General features: G+C 43.1%; 1 protein-coding gene across 2 annotated transcripts; it reads left to right on the top strand.

The window, feature by feature from the left end:
* The first annotated feature begins 2,607 nt into the window (after window positions 1-2,607).
* On the top strand, window positions 2,608-17,808 carry cspg5b (chondroitin sulfate proteoglycan 5b). 2 transcript variants are annotated; one of them, XM_044053241.1, is made up of 6 exons: window positions 2,608-3,111; window positions 8,632-9,388; window positions 10,690-10,878; window positions 11,318-11,396; window positions 14,313-14,495; window positions 16,625-17,808. In XM_044053241.1, exons 1-6 carry the CDS (start codon window positions 3,030-3,032, stop codon window positions 17,243-17,245), a joined length of 1,911 nt encoding a protein of 636 aa, XP_043909176.1. In that variant the 5' UTR covers window positions 2,608-3,029; the 3' UTR covers window positions 17,246-17,808. The 2 variants fall into 2 exon arrangements, with proteins under 2 accessions (XP_043909176.1, XP_043909175.1); XM_044053240.1 differs by having other exon boundaries at window positions 11,318-11,480.
* The last annotated feature ends 175 nt before the right edge of the window (window positions 17,809-17,983 follow it).

The raw sequence follows: 17,983 nt of genomic DNA, 5'->3' as shown, positions 1-17,983 counted from the left end.
TTTTGTCCTAGTTTAGCTGGATAATTCTTTCAAACAGTTACATATGTCCATTTATATCAAGGTTTGACTCTTCTAGATGGTTTTCTATACTTTCATTTTGCTAACAGGATCAGAATTATGAGGCAAGAAGAACAGCTATGTCCATTATGTGCTATTTTCCTTGAAGAAGTAGAGGACAGAACTGTATTTTCACTTTAAGCTTAAGAAAAAAGTGACACACAAATGTCTCAAAGCACTAATTCCAGTTTCATCTTACACATTAGGACACAAAAACAAGAACTACAGAAGTGGAACAACCTGTTACCGCACCAAAAGCAGCATCAAAGAAGGCAGGGGTCATCAACAGGTCACTTTACACACAATAAAGAAAGACATTTATTGAGGCCCTGGTGGAAAACGCATCAAAGGTAGAAATAAAAAGGATAAATTTATAGCTCCAATTCTTTTTTACTTGAAGGTATAGACAAATCAAAGAGTGATGTTTTTGTCCCTCTTTGCTTTATTTGAGTATTTAAAGCCTGAAACGTCTTTAGTATAACAAAGAAGACACAATAAATAAACTCCCCTGTTACAGCTATGACACTTAAATTGGTAACCAGTGCCATATTGTAGCCTTTATGATAGTATTTATAGTTTCATAAGCAGCCTCCTCCTTTTCCTCGAGTGCTGCGGCATTGGACACACACACAGCATTTGCACTGGAGGGCATTTGGACATCCTGTCCACCCCTCACTGTTCAACACGGGAACACAGGATGGAAAAACCAACGTGGCACCGAGCTTGGCGCTGATGTCGATGTGCTATTCTTCCTCTCTGTTCCTCAGCGAGATCCATCTGTTTGTCTTTCACGAGGAAATACTTGTACTTCCTTGCCATGTAGTCGGGAACAGTAACATCTGCTGTCAGTACAAAGCCTAATACAGCAAATAATCAAATTGCTATAGGAGGGTTGTACTGCATTTTTCATGGCTGATGATGTGTGTGGCGGTGCAAAAGCAATTTCGTTGTGCTCCGTTTGGCATTGCATCAATGAACCTTTTTATGTGTCTCTTCTCTACCTCCCTCTTCTCAGTGCTCACCCACTGTCTCTTCACCCTGTACGCCCCCGCCGTGCCTTACCTTCTCTCTATCTTCCAGCTCCTTGTTCAAAACTATTACGTCAGTGAGGGTGGGGATGTGAGGAACAGACTCAGTTTGGAGGATAATTGATGGGGAAACAGCAGGATGCTGCTCACTGCAGGAGCCAGGATCAAGCCATTACTGATTCAATGAGTTGAGTAGTTGTTTGTTTACCATCCACACAATATTTGATCTGGATTATTTCATAATGTACAGTAGACGTTGAGGAGGAGGCTGGGTGGTGGGCCCTTGCAGAGGTTTTTTTTGTTAGCGCTTTGTGAGAGAAAGGTGGGAAAGAGTCGCAGCAGTGTTCACAGACATGAACCTGGGAGGAGTTTTGTTAAATTCTTTCGGTGGTGGAGGAAAACAAAGAAATAGTGTGAAAAGTGATGTGGGTTTGGATGTTTAGTGGGAAAAGAGAGGAAGAGAAAGAAACATGTGGTGTGTGTGTGTGGCATTTTTCGCTGTAGACTTTTTTTAATACTATTTATTTAGCAGTTTTTGAAAGTGGTAAACATAAACCGTATGGACATGAATCAGTCACAAATGCTGAAAAAGAAAATGTAACATTTAACTTGTGTCAAGAGAATCCAAGGGGCTCATTATCACTGACACTTTCTGACAACTATAATTTTAAAAATTACCCCCAGCCCTCAAACTGCGTTTGTTAAATTGTCTGTTGGAAATTGTTGGAAAGTCTTTTCATAAGATTGTGTTTCCATTTTTCTACTTGATTCATGTGTACTTTATATTCATCATCAGTGGTTTCTCACTCCAAGCAGATGTTACTGTTTCATAACACAATCGTATTTTTCATAACTACATCATCACAATAGACATTTGGAGATGATTTAAAGGGAACGCACAGGTGTTACTGATCACATTAATGATGTGAGGCAGCCATGATTCATTTGATTATTTACACCTGTGCTTTTCCTACTGTGACCTGTTTCAATTAAAAAGTCATCCATCACCCTCATCCCTAACCTGAACCATAATTACCACTGACCTAATCCTAACCCTGACCCTAACCTTAACCATGACTAGTTAATACCTACAGCTAACCTTAACCCAACCACTATTCAAAACTTAGTTCTGAACATAACCAGTTCCTCAGAAATGAGGTTCTGGCTCAATAGACCCAGGTTGACTGGTCTAATGGGTCAGGGTTCATGCCAGATAAGGTCCTAAAGAGGCAATAAGTAAACACACACACACTGACTCACAGTCATTGAAATCACTTCATTCTCTCACAGCCATTTTAGACTGAGACTGGACACTGAATAGCGTTCACTCATGAATGTGTGTGTGTGTGTCTGTGTCTTAGTGTGTGTGTGCGCGCGCGCGGTACCGTTCTGTGTCGCACCGTGCCGCGTTTCGAAGGAAAATAGTTAATTGGGCGCAGGAAGGCGACGACAGAGAGAGGGAGAGGGAGAGAGAGAGAGAGAGAGAGACGCTTTTTCTAAAGACACACACTGTCTCTCTCTCTCCCCCCCCCCTCTCTCTCTCTCTATCTCCCCCTCGCTCTGTGTCGCGCGCATTACTACAACAACTCTTCGCGGTGATACTGCTGACGACGACAGAGCCACGGAGTGCCACGCGCGCGCAAAAGGTGTGGAGCATTGGGACAATGGAACCGAACCTGAGCCGTTAAAGAGTCCTCTCTCTCTCTCTCTCTCTCTCTCTCTCTCTCTCTCTCTCACACACACACACACAAACACACACACAGTTAAACACGCGCTGCAGCTGTGAGGGAGGCCAGAGGGAGGATACCGGCGACATGGCGAAAACCGGCACCATCTGAAGTTTGGATCGTGGTGAGGGATTAACCGTTGAACCCACTGACCACCACTGACCATCACTGACAGCGGGAGCGGAGTTTGTGTGTCACAGGGAATCAAACCGGCGTGATGGCGCGCGCCGACACCGACAGTCGTGTGGGAGCGTGGCAGGTGCTGATGACCCTCTCACTGGTCATCATGTCCGCGCACGGTAAGTCGTTTGATCAATTACCGGAGTCCCACCCTATAGGCGTGCGTGCGTGTGTGCGTACGTGCATGGATGTAGGGGTGTGTGTGTGTGTGTTGTATGCAAGCGCGCACGTGCGTGTTCCATCAAATCACACCTGCAGTGGCTTTGATGGAAAAATGACAAATGCAACATTGTGATCAGTCTCCGCTGCAGCCTTTTTCATTATGACATCAGTGAAATGATCTTCCGCACAGTTAGTTGTGTCTCGAAGGTTGTCAATGAATAACGGAGCTGTACAGACCATAATCTTATGCTGTGATGGGAGTTTTTCACGCGGTTTATCGTGAAAACTGACACTATACAGTCGTGGCCATGATGGTTAATCTCATAAGTACATTTCAGAGTCTGAGAGGGAGACAAGTCTGTGTCTTCATCTCAATGACATGCTCTACATCATCTTCATAAAGGAAACAAAGGTTGTGTAGGAGACATTTGACAGCTGCTGCCGCCGCTGCTCAGACAAAGGCGGGATTAGCTGCACTGTGGCCTGTCTGCGGGGGGTACGCGTCCGCGGTGTTGAATTCATGGACTGAATTCCTCCAGATACGAGGAGGGGGAAGCCCGAGACAACCGAGGCCGCGCTGCGCCCGCTCCCACACCGCGTCCACGCTCTCATCCACGGATGACATGACATCTGTAAGAAAAAAAAAAAAAAAATCTGCGAAAAATGAGCGACGCTGCTGCTGCTGCCCAGCAACAGGGTGGCTCGTGCACGTCGAGCAGGGTCGCCGGGGTTCACGTGGGCACGCGCCACCGCCGCCGCCCCCCTCCATTTTATCGCCGCATCTCGCGCCCTCGATGTGTAACGAGGCGTTAACACAGTGACATATTGACCGGCAAATTAACGCGCTGTCTGTCGGGCTTTTACACCGACTGTTGGTGTGAGCTCACAGAAGATAATTAGGAAGAGAAAAGATTTCTTATTTGCTCTCAATTGGCAGTTAAATTATCTTAAATGTGTGCACACTGTCCGGGTTGGGGTGTTTTTTAAATTGTGTTGCGTTAAAAGGGCAGTTTGTTTGATCACTCTGTTAGTAAAAATATGATCACAGTCTAACTTTGCAATAAACTGAGGTGTGATCGCATTTATCCAATTTTCCTGTGGTGCCAATTTAGATTTATCATTTATATTTAGATTAAATTAACATACATTTTTTTCTACAAATGTCCATTGATAATAGTGATACATAATAGGTTTTTTTCTACATGAATTTCTGTCTCAGAAATACAGAAAATGTGAATTTTATGTGAATTTTATTAACATTTGATAGCCCCAATGCTGTTTAACAGCACCACTGTAACACAAGAACAGAACACAATGTCCCCTGCACACCAAGATGACAGTAAAACAATATAGTTTTAATATCAATGTATTATTCATAAGAGGGGGTCATCTAAAGGCTTTACCATTACCTCATTTATCACGTCCATCTAATGGTCTTACAAATTAAGTTCACAGTGTTGTAGCCAATTCACTGATTTACATGGATTTTCAATGAACATGGAACTAAAGCTCCAGCTGTAAGTAATACATCAGCTAAAAATGTTAATTTTTGATGTTAATGTCACAGGTTTTCTAAATGAACGAATCTATAGCAAACCCCCAAGTGCTTGAAGACATTTAAATCTGTACATTAGTGGACACCCTCCATCCTAGTCACTGCTTTCTACTAATAAACACGCCTTATTTGCAGGGGACTGAGAAAACTGATATATTTTCAAATTGGAAAAGCTCAAATGAAGTAATTTTTCATTGAAGTTTCGGGGGAAAACAAAATGGATAATGTCCAGACTCTTGGGTGTGGTGCCATGTAAGTGTGTGTGTGTGTGTGTGTGAATGGATGCAGACTGTGAGGTCCATCTGCCCTGAAGCACCAGACACCCCATGGTATGTCACAATAGATCAGATCACCAGCATCTCGGTGACTTTGTCGTCACGCACACAAACAAACACAGAAGCCGAGGGAAAATACTGTTTATGGCATAAAAAGCTATGGTGCAGGTTGGTCAGCAACAGGTGTCAACACCAAGAGAGCAACTTGAAACCAAAGTTTCTTCTCCAGCTAGAAATTCATCCACTCAGTTTACTAACCTGACTGCAGAGTCTGCGTACAGGGTCACTTTATTAGGAACACTGGTTCAACTGCATATTCACACAAATATCCAATCATGTTACAGCAACTTAATGCATTAAGGTTAAGACAACCTGTTTAACTGAGCTTCAGAATGAGAGAGGAAAGTGATCTAAGGGACTTTAAATGTGATATGGTTGTTGGTATACCAGACAGGCTTTTGCTTGTCAAAATGTCAGAAACTGCTAATCTACTGTGATTTTCATGCACAACCATCTCTTGAGTTTACAGTGAATGGTCAGAAAAAGAGAAAATGTCCAGTGAGGAGCAGTTCTCTGGGTGAAAATACCTCTTTGGTGCTTAAAGGGCACTTTCACCCATTGTTTCCCCACCTGGTCAAAGGAAGAATAAACTTAAAATCATTATGATGCTGCTTTGTTTGTTTAATATGACCACATCCCCAGAACATTTACTCAAAACTTGACAGGAACACAGTAAAAAGCAATGTAGGGCTTTTATTTTCTATGAAGGAAGTGATTTTGACATAGACTTTTTTGTCAATTTTATTTCCTCTGTTGCTGTGGGCATGAGACTTGCATCTCAGATCCACTGTCTGAAGATCAAATAACACATTTAGCTCTGGAAATTAGTACAAAAAAGCTGTATTTTTTTAAGATCAGAGGCCCTTTAAGATGAGAGGAAATTAGCCAGACTGGTTCATAATGACAGACTAAAATAACTCAGGTTTTACATGTTGTTAATAAGATTTTTTTTTAACAACATGTAAAACCTAGACCACACTGGGTGCTACTCCTGACAATTTATTAGATGTGATGTGTACCTAATAAAGCGGCCCGGTATGTGAATCTTTCAACAAAAGGAATTGGGACTAGTTGTTCCTCGACTGCATGCAGAATACTCGCCCGCAATTCCCTCTGTGTGCTGCTGATAAGGTGAAGGCTGCCAGGAATCTGCTCTCCAGCCAGTCGCAGTGACCTCAGGTAAAACATGTTGCCATGGTGATGTGCTCAGTGTGATGCCATGAGGTGAAGAACTGAGGGGGAAATGTAATTACTAAGCAGGGGCTTGTGTGCGTTTGGTGTGTTGGTCTTGCTCGTGTCATCTTTTCATGTTCATGTATGAAACCAATCTCTGACGGGACATGAACAAATTGGCTGATTGAACCTTTAAATGGAAATTTGAATCGGTTTTAAGTGGCCGAGCATGTCCGTCGCTTTCACAAACTGTGAAGCATTCCAGTTCAGTTTTCCCACAGATGGAGTTGGCATATAACACCTACTGACTGGCTCCTAATTGATTGAAAAACAAGAGAGGGAGAGGGAGCAAAACACTGGATTCTCTGTTTCCTACTGCAAGTCTCTCGCCCGAGTCTCCCTTTCAACATGGCACCTCTTTACATCTCACCATGGCAACAGCGGTGTGTGCGTGTGACTGTGTGTGTGTGTGTGTGTGTGTGTGTGTGTGCCTGTGTGTGAGGTAGATCTTGTGGTTGCTCCCTCAGCCGCCGCTCGTCTTTGTGACTCCAGGCACGTTCAGATGGTTTTTGTATTAGCTCTGAATGAAGTGGCAGACACTGAACGCAGTGATCTCATTGGACGCAGTGGTTTCAGGGTGGTAGCGGGAGAGAGAATTCCGCCCGGGCCAAAGTATTGTGGATGAGTTTGGCAATTTGTGCACACGTATACCAGGCCAGTGGAAAAGTATGAAGAAGTGGATTTTTTGACAATCAGTCAGCTGTGGAAACAGTGCCACAAGTGCCAAAACAATAGCTCTCAAACTGTTTAACAGCACACTCTCTAAGTCTGAGCATTTATATGTTTTGGGAGATGCGAAAAAATGTGCTTGCTTATACAAATTTAGCGCCACTCTGCTTAAAAATGAGGCATAAATAGAAATAAAGACATAATAGCCACAGTGTCCAAAAGAGAACATCTGGTACGGGTGGAATATTTGAGATGTCTTTTTGGATTTTAAATCACTTCTGTTTATATTAATCTGCACAGTAGGCATTTGTAATAAAAACATTAAAAGCTGCTTCTGCAACTCTGTCTTTGCATCTTCCTCTGCAGATTGCCAAGTAAAGGGTGGGGTGCCTGACCAGTCGGCCTCTAACCTATAGCTCTAAATCCTAATCTAATCCTCACCCAGTCCCAGTCACTAACGCACATGTGCCTAATCCCACATCTCCATGCACAGTATGTTTACAAGACAGTCCTCTCCTCTTATTCTGATTTTCCTTCACAGTTGATCAGTTAAATCTCCTGAAGTTTTCATTCTCTCTCTCTCTCATTAACATACAAACTCTGATTTCAGAGTGAAAGGATACGGTGACTTAACAAGACTCTCTGAGACACCCTGAGGACATTTGTGTACAGTACTGTAGGGATCCATTTAAATCATTCATGCCTCGTCCTTGGGCACAGACGGTCTTTACAGTGTACAACGACACTATGGGATTAGCTCCAGCCCAAATGAAGGGGGTGTATGTGTTAGATAGTCTTTATTTATCATTTTCATTAAAATGAAATGACGAGAAAACTTCCCTAATGCAGTTCAATTGTCACGTGTTGTCTACTTGTCTAGTCTGATCAGACAAATCCAGTGTTAGGTCTGCATGGGCTTTGGAATTATAGTTTTTCTTTAGTCAAAGCTATTTTTCCAGGCTGAGTTATTTTTCAGTCAGTTTTTACTGCAATGTTTATTGATTTATAAATGTATTTTTATATTTCTACAAACCACTGGTTCAAAACAGGTGTGTCATAATCACCGAGTCGAGACTTAAATGGTCGAACCCTCAAGTTTACTTCACACAACAACAGTGCAGTAATGCACAATACTGGAAGAGAAGAAGTGCGACCCATAAGTCATCACAAGTCAATGTTGTCTTTATAAACGGTGTTCGATTCTTGATGGCGTCGTTCCTTCACATGCTCATTCAACACAACGCACAGTTGGTTTTGGTCTCTTTATATGGTTAATAATGTATGACAGTTGATTAGGCAATGTAGTTGTTCATTTACAGTCACATAAGAACGGGCATGTCCTGCAAAAAAAATGAGAATGTTGACTTCCATCTTAATATATGCTGTATATAAAAAGTGGACATAGTATTCTGGTAATTCCTCAAGAAAATGATTTATACTGATTTGTGAATCATTCTCCCTTCTCCATTCAAACTGAGCTCTTATTGCAAGCTGAGTTGCCTCCTGGTGTCTATTCATTGCATTTTTACTTCTGGGTTGTCCTCAGTCTGCAACTATGTCAACTATGTCCACCTTTTTAAGTGTGGTCCATGGCTGATACCCACTACTAGAGAAAGACTTGTATACGTTGTCTATATTTGAGTGGAAATCCAACACATGAATTGTTTTATGTGTTTGACTGACAGGGAGGCATTCACTGACCAGGCGTCATCATCATCACCGCAACCAGTCCTCTGTCCACAAGGAGGCCTTGAACACCAGGATGGTGCTGAGTGACGACTCGGCAGAGAGAGACCACCTGATTGGAGCGGGCCTCGGGGCCACGCTCCCCCACAGCTCCACCAAGCGTCACCATTCTCGTAAACACACCTACCTAGACGTCATAGAGGAAGACCCACCTGTTGGGGAGGAGCTGACAGCCGGTGGGGCGGGTCCAGACCAGCCTGGGGACCCATTTTCTGATGACGTCATCACGGTGGCGTTCCACAGCCCGGCGCCAGATGTTGTGCCCTCTGATCCTGCACTGGCTTGGGCCAAAGCCCCCAAACCCCAGAAGCAGAAAGCGGGAGACCCTACGGCATGGACACTTTCTGACTTTTATGACTACCTGTCACCCGACGACGACCTCTCCACGTTAGAAACGACCCCAGAGCCCGAACCCACCCCTTCACCGCCACCTGACATGGACGACGAGAATCTGCTACTCACCGACCCTCCTGCCGTTCCCAACAATGTGGCGCCCGAGGTCAAGAGCCGACCGCCGTTACCTGCTCCTGCCGTGCCAGGGCCGGAGGTAGGTGGTGCCATGGGGACGGACGGCTGCAGGCTGGGCTTTGTGCGTTCTGGAACCGGGGTGTGTGTGTCTCAGTGTGACCTTCAACCCAACTTCTGCTTCAATGGAGGCGTGTGCACCGTGGTGGCGGGAATGGGAGCTTTCTGCAGGTGAGAAAACACAAACACTTTTTTTTTTAAAAAGTCAGTATTGTGTTCAGAAAACGGTGAGTTTAACATCTACAAGCAGGTGGGTGATGATAGGAAATTAACAGACGCCCCCTGTAACCAGGCATCTATCTCTGACAAAAGTAGCCTGCCAATGACACTGGTGTCCAGTCCTTCAGTACATGCTGTCCTTTATTGTCTGTTTTCCTCTTAAGTGGGAACATCATTTACAAAAATTGATCATTCTGTAGGAGAAGACCTGAAACTAGTGATTGGGACCATTAACTCCTCACGAAAATGCTTCTAATGTTATAAATCAAGTGGGAAAGTCGGCTCATTTTCCCATCAAAATCCCCGGTTTCACTTTTCAAACCTCTTTTTACATGCAGTCTATTAAACATATGAATAGACTGTATGTGACTGGCTGTATTTGGGAGCTGTAATATTACCCCCCCTTTAATTAGCCTTGTGGTGATAATTTTCCTACATGAGCCCTCTCCAACACAAAAGAGAAGATTTTAGGACACTTCAGACACACACACACTGGAAACCCACACATGCACAAAGACAGAAGGCTGGTTTAATGTGTCATGAGTGTTCGTCAAGATCACAGCGGGGTCGCCAGAGGATTAGCTCTAGTTTTGAAGGCGGGGGGTAAAGAGTGTGTGTGCGTGTGTGTGTGTTAGATGTAATCTGGCGACAGACACACGGAGTATGCACACAATTACTCTACAAGAAAAAGTGACAATGCAGTGATGACAAGGAGGAACATACACACACAGAGACACACACATGCTGGTTTTGTGTGCTTTGTGTGGACACCCACAGACATAATGCATTCCGGTGCCCCTAACCCTTAACCATCACAACTCAGTGCCTAACCCCCCTTTACCCAATTCTAACCCTAATCCTCAAAAAGCCTGTTAAAGTTGTGTGGACAAGTATATACAACATATCACAAATATAGGTTCGTTAGACAATTGGTCCACACAGCAATTTAAACTGAGAGGTAAAACTGCTAATCTGAGCATACCTGCTGAATAATAGCATGTGTGTGCACACACATACACACGTACACACACACACATCCTGATCCTTTGATCTCATTAAGGCCTTGGCTGCAGGCTGAATCCCTGCCTTGCTGGACAGACCTCAAGTCGTCATGTCTTCAGCTCTGAGTAGCATTTTACACTCTTGACTTAACGCGCTGTAGCTGTAAACATGCGTCAACACTCTCTTAAAAATGTCATGATGATGATGATGATGATGATGTGACACTCAACAGTGTTTCTCTTTGTGTCCAGGTGTAATGTGCAGGACTACATTTGGAACAAAGGCACGCGCTGTGATTGGGCAGTGACGGAGTTTCAGGTGATGTGCGTGGTCGTGGGCGTGGCCTCCTTTGTGCTCCTCCTCCTTTTCATGATCGTAGTGTTCTTTGCCAAGAGGCTGCACCACCTGAAGAACGAGAACAGGCGCCTTCGCAAACGCAGGTGTGTGTGTGTAGATATACTTATACGATTGTTTATTGATGATAGATGTTAGATATGATATATAACATTATATACAACATATACAATTTAATATACAATATATATATATATATATACAACATATAACAGATTTTAGATATGTTAACATTTCTGGACTTGTTGAGTACTATATCAATCAAATCTTAATTATCTGGCTCAGGCCCATGAAGAAGAGAACGTAAAATACAAGTAACAGATAAAAGACAGATATAAAAACATAATTAAATACATTAGACATAGAGGTACTGGGAACAGTAAAAAATAATGTAAAAAATTATTCATAAATAAGGGTGTAAAAATGTACAATCGAACAAATAATAATATCTCATGTCACGCGGTCAAAGACACGTTTCCTGTAAATATTTATCACACATCCATCTTTCTCTCTTCCTCTCCGCAGTAAGTTCCGCCCACAGAGCAGCGAGCCGCAGACGGACGGACTCTCGGTTTCCACAACAGCCGACGGTTCACAGCCAAATGTAAGGAAACTGTGTGACACTCCTCCGCCCGCTCCCCAAGCTCACACTCACAACCTGGCGTACTATGACAACATTATCTGTCAGGTATGCCACAACTCTGCCCCATGTTTACTCTCCTCTCCCTGTCCTTTCTTTTCTATGTTTTGCCTGGTTATTTCCTTCATGCTCCACCTGTTTTCCTTCCTCCTCCTTTGTGTTAGGGATTTGATCTCTATGTCCGTGCTCTTTTGTCCTTCCTTCTGTGCATGGTCTGTATGTGTACTGAAAACACCGAAACAACAGGAACTCTCTGTGTACTGCATGCACCAATCTCACCCTCTGAATCACCACTGAATCACAAATTATATTTGGTTTTCACCTGGAGTTGTGTGTGCCCAGTTTATGTGACTGTTTAATGCTTCTCACACTTACTACTGACCTTTAGAGGCCAACAACAACAGCCCGCTATGCGTGGGAATATAAACCCAGAAACCCCTATAACCACTTCCAGGTAAGCGGAGCAGGTAGAAGCACACTGCCTGCAGCAGTATTCCATCCCCGGCTTTTTAAATTTATCCCCGTGCAAATGCAAGATGTCAGAGTTTGGTTTTTCCGTTTCCTGCAAAACCTCAACCCCCCCGCATCTGCATCTGATCTGGTATCAGCTGTGTTCCTCATCCACTGCAGGTGAAAAGATTTATCACCTCTTGTAAGTCTCCCTGCAACCAGCTGTTCTGAGGCGTAGCATAGACGGCAAATAATACATCCTGAGAGTCTTCTTTTTCCTTTAACTGCACACTTCACCCAGCAGCCATCTTAGGGTCTCCGTCCTGCAGATCACCCCCCCCCCACCAATTTTTCTTCCCAGTTCTCCTCCGAAGCTGCTGTGAGGTGAAATGTGCTCTGTAGCTGCATGTGTGTGTGTGTGTGAATATGAACATGTATGTGGGGGGTTACAGTATGTGTGCCTCTAGTGGATGCTAATCAATCATACTTGCCTGCTGGGTTATTAAGCCAATACAGTAGGCAAGTATGAGGTTACTGTTGCATGGCTAATCTCAGTAATCAATGGGAATTCCTGTATGAATAGAGATTAACCAAATAATTGTCCATAAAATCTTTGAGATCAACGAACAAAGGCCGGCTCTTTGAACTTGTCTCTCGTCAAAAAAGGTACTTTTTTTTAATTTGGCTGTGTCCAGCCAGTGTGACCGATCAATGGTGCCCTACTTACTGCCTGCACGACCTTCAGATGTCTGTGACATGCCAATCAGTCGATGGCTCGATTGCGGGGACGTACACAGACACAACAGTGGTTTTAGTCGCACAAACACGGCACCCTCATTGATGACGACTGCACGCATTCGACAAACACAAACGCAGATTGATGTACTTTGAAACCATGCATACTCAGTCCATTAGACACACTTAACTGTGAGTGAACACATTGTGACTTGATTTACTGAACGCAAACCCCTGCGATCAGAGCTCCTGTGGCATTTCAGCGACTTGGTACAGATTTCGTTTCTGTGACGTCCGGATGCTCTAAATGTCAGGTCCAGAGGCTAAAAAGCCAAGGCTGCAATGCAGGTTTTTTTTTTTTTTCAAATGTCAGGGAGGTGATTGGCAATAAACGAAAATGCCCCTGATTCATGAGCAGATATGATAGGTGGAGTTTCAGTACATACTGTGACCTGTGTCTGTTCAAGAAAATAATTTCTCTGACATTTTGCTGCCTTTGAGGTTTCTATATGCTTACCACAGCTGAATCTACTATTATCTGCGGTCAGTGTTGACTGCAGTGTGCTCTCTCTAATACACATATGGTCAGTCGTAGCCTCCTCGTATCACTCGTTGGCTCGGAGCTTACTTGTGAGGATGCATCACACCTCCTTTTGTGCATATTTTTCTTTCATTTTTGTGAAGGCAACATTTGGCAGAGTAGAGCTATTGGATTTTGTCCATGAAATGACCTCTAAGTCCAAGTTTTACTGCATACACTTCAAATGATGAAATTCTAATTTCATACACAGGGGATTATGCACGAACAGGACGGGAAAGCTATCAGTCAGTAGAGTTTGGACACACACATGCATGTATTTTATCTATATCCACACTCGAGTTTGTGCGCATTAAAGGTCCAGTGTGTAACATTTAGGAGGGTTTAGTGGCAGAAATTGAATATACTACTCATCAGTATCAATGTAAAATCACTTTCAAATTTAAATTGTTCCATAGCCTTAAAATAAGCTAGAAAAGGGCTTTGCATTACCTCTCACTCTGCCAACAGCAGCCTGAATGGACGTATGGTTTATAGCTAATAGTGATGATAACAATAATAACAATAAACTTTATTTGTATAGTACCTTTCATACAAGGCAGCTCAATGTGCTCCAAAATAAAAGGAAAATAATGTATATTTAAGCAAATACAACAATAAAACACAACACAGGGTGGAATGAAAAGGAAAAGTCAAAAAGTAAAAACCCTGTTTTAACTTTGAAATAAAACAAAAGATGTAAATACAACACAGGGTGGAATAAAATAGGAAATGCAAATAGAACACAACACGGGGGGATAAAAAGGAGCTAGCTGAAGGCTAGAGTAAAAAGATAAGTTTTAAGTCTTCTAGGTGTCCCTGATATCTAAGGGTAGTGTGCTCCAAAGTTTAGCGGCCGGCGTAAGTAACAAAGGCGGCTTGGCTTGTATTTTGACACATTGGCTTGCCACACAAATGAACGATGGCTTTGCTCACATAATCCCAATGCTTAAACCTTTGAAAAAGAAAGACTAAACAGCAGAGAAATTTGCAAAATGGAGGTGTGGACGGAGTTGGTTCTGGACTGAACACTGGACCTTTAAGGCTTTAGAACCCTGTCTCCTACAGTATGTGCCCTGTGTGTATATGTGTTCATGGAGCAACTACTCTCCCCACAGGACGATCCTCAGAAGCAGGAGGACCCGGCAAAATCCCCACAACCCAAGGAAGAGGGCTCTATGAACATCCTCAACTCTCATTCTCCCAAACAGGAAAACAACCGTCCAGCGTCTGTGGCTCACGAGCACGAGCGCGACCACGAGCACGAGCACACTCCCAACAACACAGAGGCGAACGCCGAGGTAAACACGCTCCAGAACAACCTGCTATAAAATCACTGTTTGTCCCAAGTGTGCTCTGCCGGAGAATCAAACTAAAAATATTAAACGTGCGCACAAACAGCAACAACAACAACAACAACAGATCCTTGTATGCAGTAGGCGAATTTTGTTTACATCATACATACAGTGTTTTTTATACAATCAGGCCTCATATGGAAAAACAAGCACAACGTGAATACATGAATAAAGATATGAATTGAGAAGCACAATAGTCCTGTTTACAAGGCTGCCATGCCATCACTGATCACATAGTGGCGCTGCTGCCTCCTCTTTCTTCTCTATCTGCCTCTTACACTGGTCCAAAATCTCTGGCTTGGACCAACTAATGACTGACTCTGCTCTCTGCTGACGCTCTGCCTTGGTCTCTGACCAATGAAGTCTTGCTTCTTCATCGTCTCCTCTCCCGTTTCGCTCAAACCCTCCTCCCACTCCACTCCCCCTGCACCTCGCCCCCTCCTCCCACCTTACTGTCTTTCTCTTTGCCCGCATGCATTGGTGTTCTCAACAAAAAAAGAAAAGTGTCTGAAAACGTAATATTTGCAAAAAAAAAAGAAAAAGAAGTATGTGGAAAACAAGTGAATGGTGTGTTTTTGCGAAAATATTCATGTGTGGCATTGCTAATAAGTGGATATGTCTAGATTACATGAAGTCAAAGTAATTGCTTGGAGTCGATATTTGAATCTATATACACCTATTACACACGCTGTGTCTTGGTTTTCAATGTGATTTCTAATATTTTAATGTACTTGAGGTTCTTTTGTACTTTTTTGGGTATACATGAAGGATTATAGTTCACAGTGGTTTGAATAAACCTTTTTAATTTTATCCAGCTTGTCCCCGTGTTTTGCTCTGTGCACTAAATTCCCTCCAGACTTTCTTTCTCTCTCTTTCTCTTTTCTTTGCATGTCTGACTACCCAGCTGCTCCCGTGTTAATAATAACTGAATGCATGGCTGACCCTGCTTTTGTGCCACAATAGGCAGCTCACAAATTACACCACACACACGCACACACTGTGACAGTGAAGCCCATTCAGCACCATGGACAGCTCTGTGAAGTAATTACAAGACGCAAGAGCCTTGAAATGAAATCTTCCATGAATTAAAAACTCAATATTTACATGATCTAATATCATTCAGTGTATTTAACATAATGAAATGGAATTTTTATTTAGTCTAAAATTGTTGTTTAAATTTGATTAGTGATCATTTTGCTACTTCATTTTTAGTCCTGTTAATTTGTACCATCATCTGTGGATGGAGTTCTAAATAGGCTTATGATTTATAAAAAAAAACAGATACAGCCTCACATTAGGCTGCAATACACCTACATCTAAATTTGGCCACACGGGCAATTATGTGTTCTTTAATCATAACGTAAAAGACAGCAAAAAAATTTGACGATGATGTTGTGAAATAGAAGACTTTTGACAAATCCATAAGATTTGTGATCTGTTAATAACAGTTTACAATCACCAGCACTGCAGGTTTCCTTTTATCGTTTCCAGATATACAGTATATTATGTTGTAATATGACAGTCTGGGTCTGTAATCGGGTTAAAATGGCTAAAAAATATGTACGTCAAATGACTCATGATGAATCAACAGAGACTTATTGTTGTTCCCTTTAGAGTCATAAACATGATGTTTTTCGCATCCCAGTTTATGTAAATCTGACGGCCACAGCAGGAAGATCTTATCTCATGCAGTGTAAAAAGTATTTGATTCTCAGATTATAATCTGTGAACAGACTGGATAAATTAGCAAGTAATCGAATAGAGACTCAAAAGAGAGCTGACATATCAATAGAACATTCATAAGACTCCAAATGAAAGGTGATGTTGAAAAGGAAATGTTGTGAAAGTTTTTTTTACTTTAAAAGGTCATTTTTTCCCCTTCTGCCCTCAAGTGGCATAAAAACAACTTACTGTGGCTTTCACTCGACATGTCTGTGCGCCCTGTTAGCCACACTGTCTCATTATCCACCTGTTCCTGTGTCTCTATACAGCCTTATTTCACTATTTGCATACTCTATGACTCTCCCTGCATTGCTGTATTTTTGTTTTTCTACTTGCACATATTTCCAAATCAGGACGGGGTCACGATTGGCCTGGAAGTGCTCCTTCCCAAAGAGGCCAAGCTCCACTCGGAGACCAACCCTCCGCTTCAGTACGACGTCTTCCTCTACAAGTACACCAACAATGGAGACTCCACCTCGCCCAGCCGAGCCCCTACCTCTCACAATGCCAACTCTCACCACATTTCTAAATCACCCAAGTCCACCAAGATATCCAAGTCGCCCAGAACGCCCAAACACGTCAAACAGGAGCATCCACCCGTAAGCCGCGAGCCCGAGTCTGGAAGACATTCCTCACCTGACCGTCACTCCTCAGCTGCACACCATCCATCACCCATTCGTCATTCTGCACCTGTGTGCTATTCCTCACCCACTTGCCACGTGTCTTCCTCCCACCACTCTCCAACCCGGTACAAGTGTATGTCCAAGTCTGCCTCCACCCCGCCTCAGCTCCGCAGGCCCAGAGGTCGCTCTCAAGCCCCCGACTCAGAGAGCTGTGGGACCGGGAGAGAGTACCACGGCGGGCACATCCATCCGTCTCCCTCCTCACCTCATCTTACCCAGCCTCCTCCATCACCATCATCCATGGTGAAGTACAGTCCAGTCAGCACCCGATCTCTGCCACCACTCTCCTGATGAGGCCTTCAGATTCAAAACATCTGTCATGATCTAATCTGTCCACTGATCTGTCCATCATGGCTAAAACTAACCCAGTTCGTAGTGATTTATAGAAAAAATGACCCATCCATCGTTCATATTTGTACTCCCAGATGAGCACAGCACCTTGTCCAGGTCCACGGAGAATGAAAAGCACAACTGGAACAAATCTGTATCCACGACACACACTCGGCTCAGATGGATCAATCACTGTGTAGTCGCTGTCGCTGCCACACATTCACACCTTTATGTTGATGATTCAACCTTTCAAAGCTCAGGTTACTGCAAATGCAAACACGAGGTGAACACGCTCTCTCTCCTGGACGGTGCTACACACCAGCGACTGCTTATGATGTTGTTGATAAAAAACATTTTTCTATAGATGTTTACAACTGTAGCCTTAGTGTTTTCAGTGGTTTATATACATTTTATTTGCTATTCAGTATGTAATGATTTCAAATGCTCTTTCTTTGGTCTGAGTTGGGGGAGGGTGGGTATGTTTTTCATGTTTCTAATACTCAATAAATAGATGAACAACAAAACATGCAGTATTGTGCTCTTAAGATGGAGTAAGGAACAGGAATTTAAGATGAGGATTGTTTCTCATGGTTCAAAAATATGAGGGACTCTGGCACCCTCGTGTGGACACAGTAAGTACTGCACAACGAACAGAACATTTACAATATTATAATGTGAAGATTAATTCCCAGTTTTCAG

This window comes from Solea senegalensis, linkage group LG20 (genome assembly GCF_019176455.1).
Source record: "Solea senegalensis isolate Sse05_10M linkage group LG20, IFAPA_SoseM_1, whole genome shotgun sequence".
Classification (NCBI taxonomy): Eukaryota; Metazoa; Chordata; class Actinopteri; order Pleuronectiformes; family Soleidae; genus Solea; species Solea senegalensis.
This window is presented reverse-complemented; position numbering and strand designations above follow the sequence as displayed.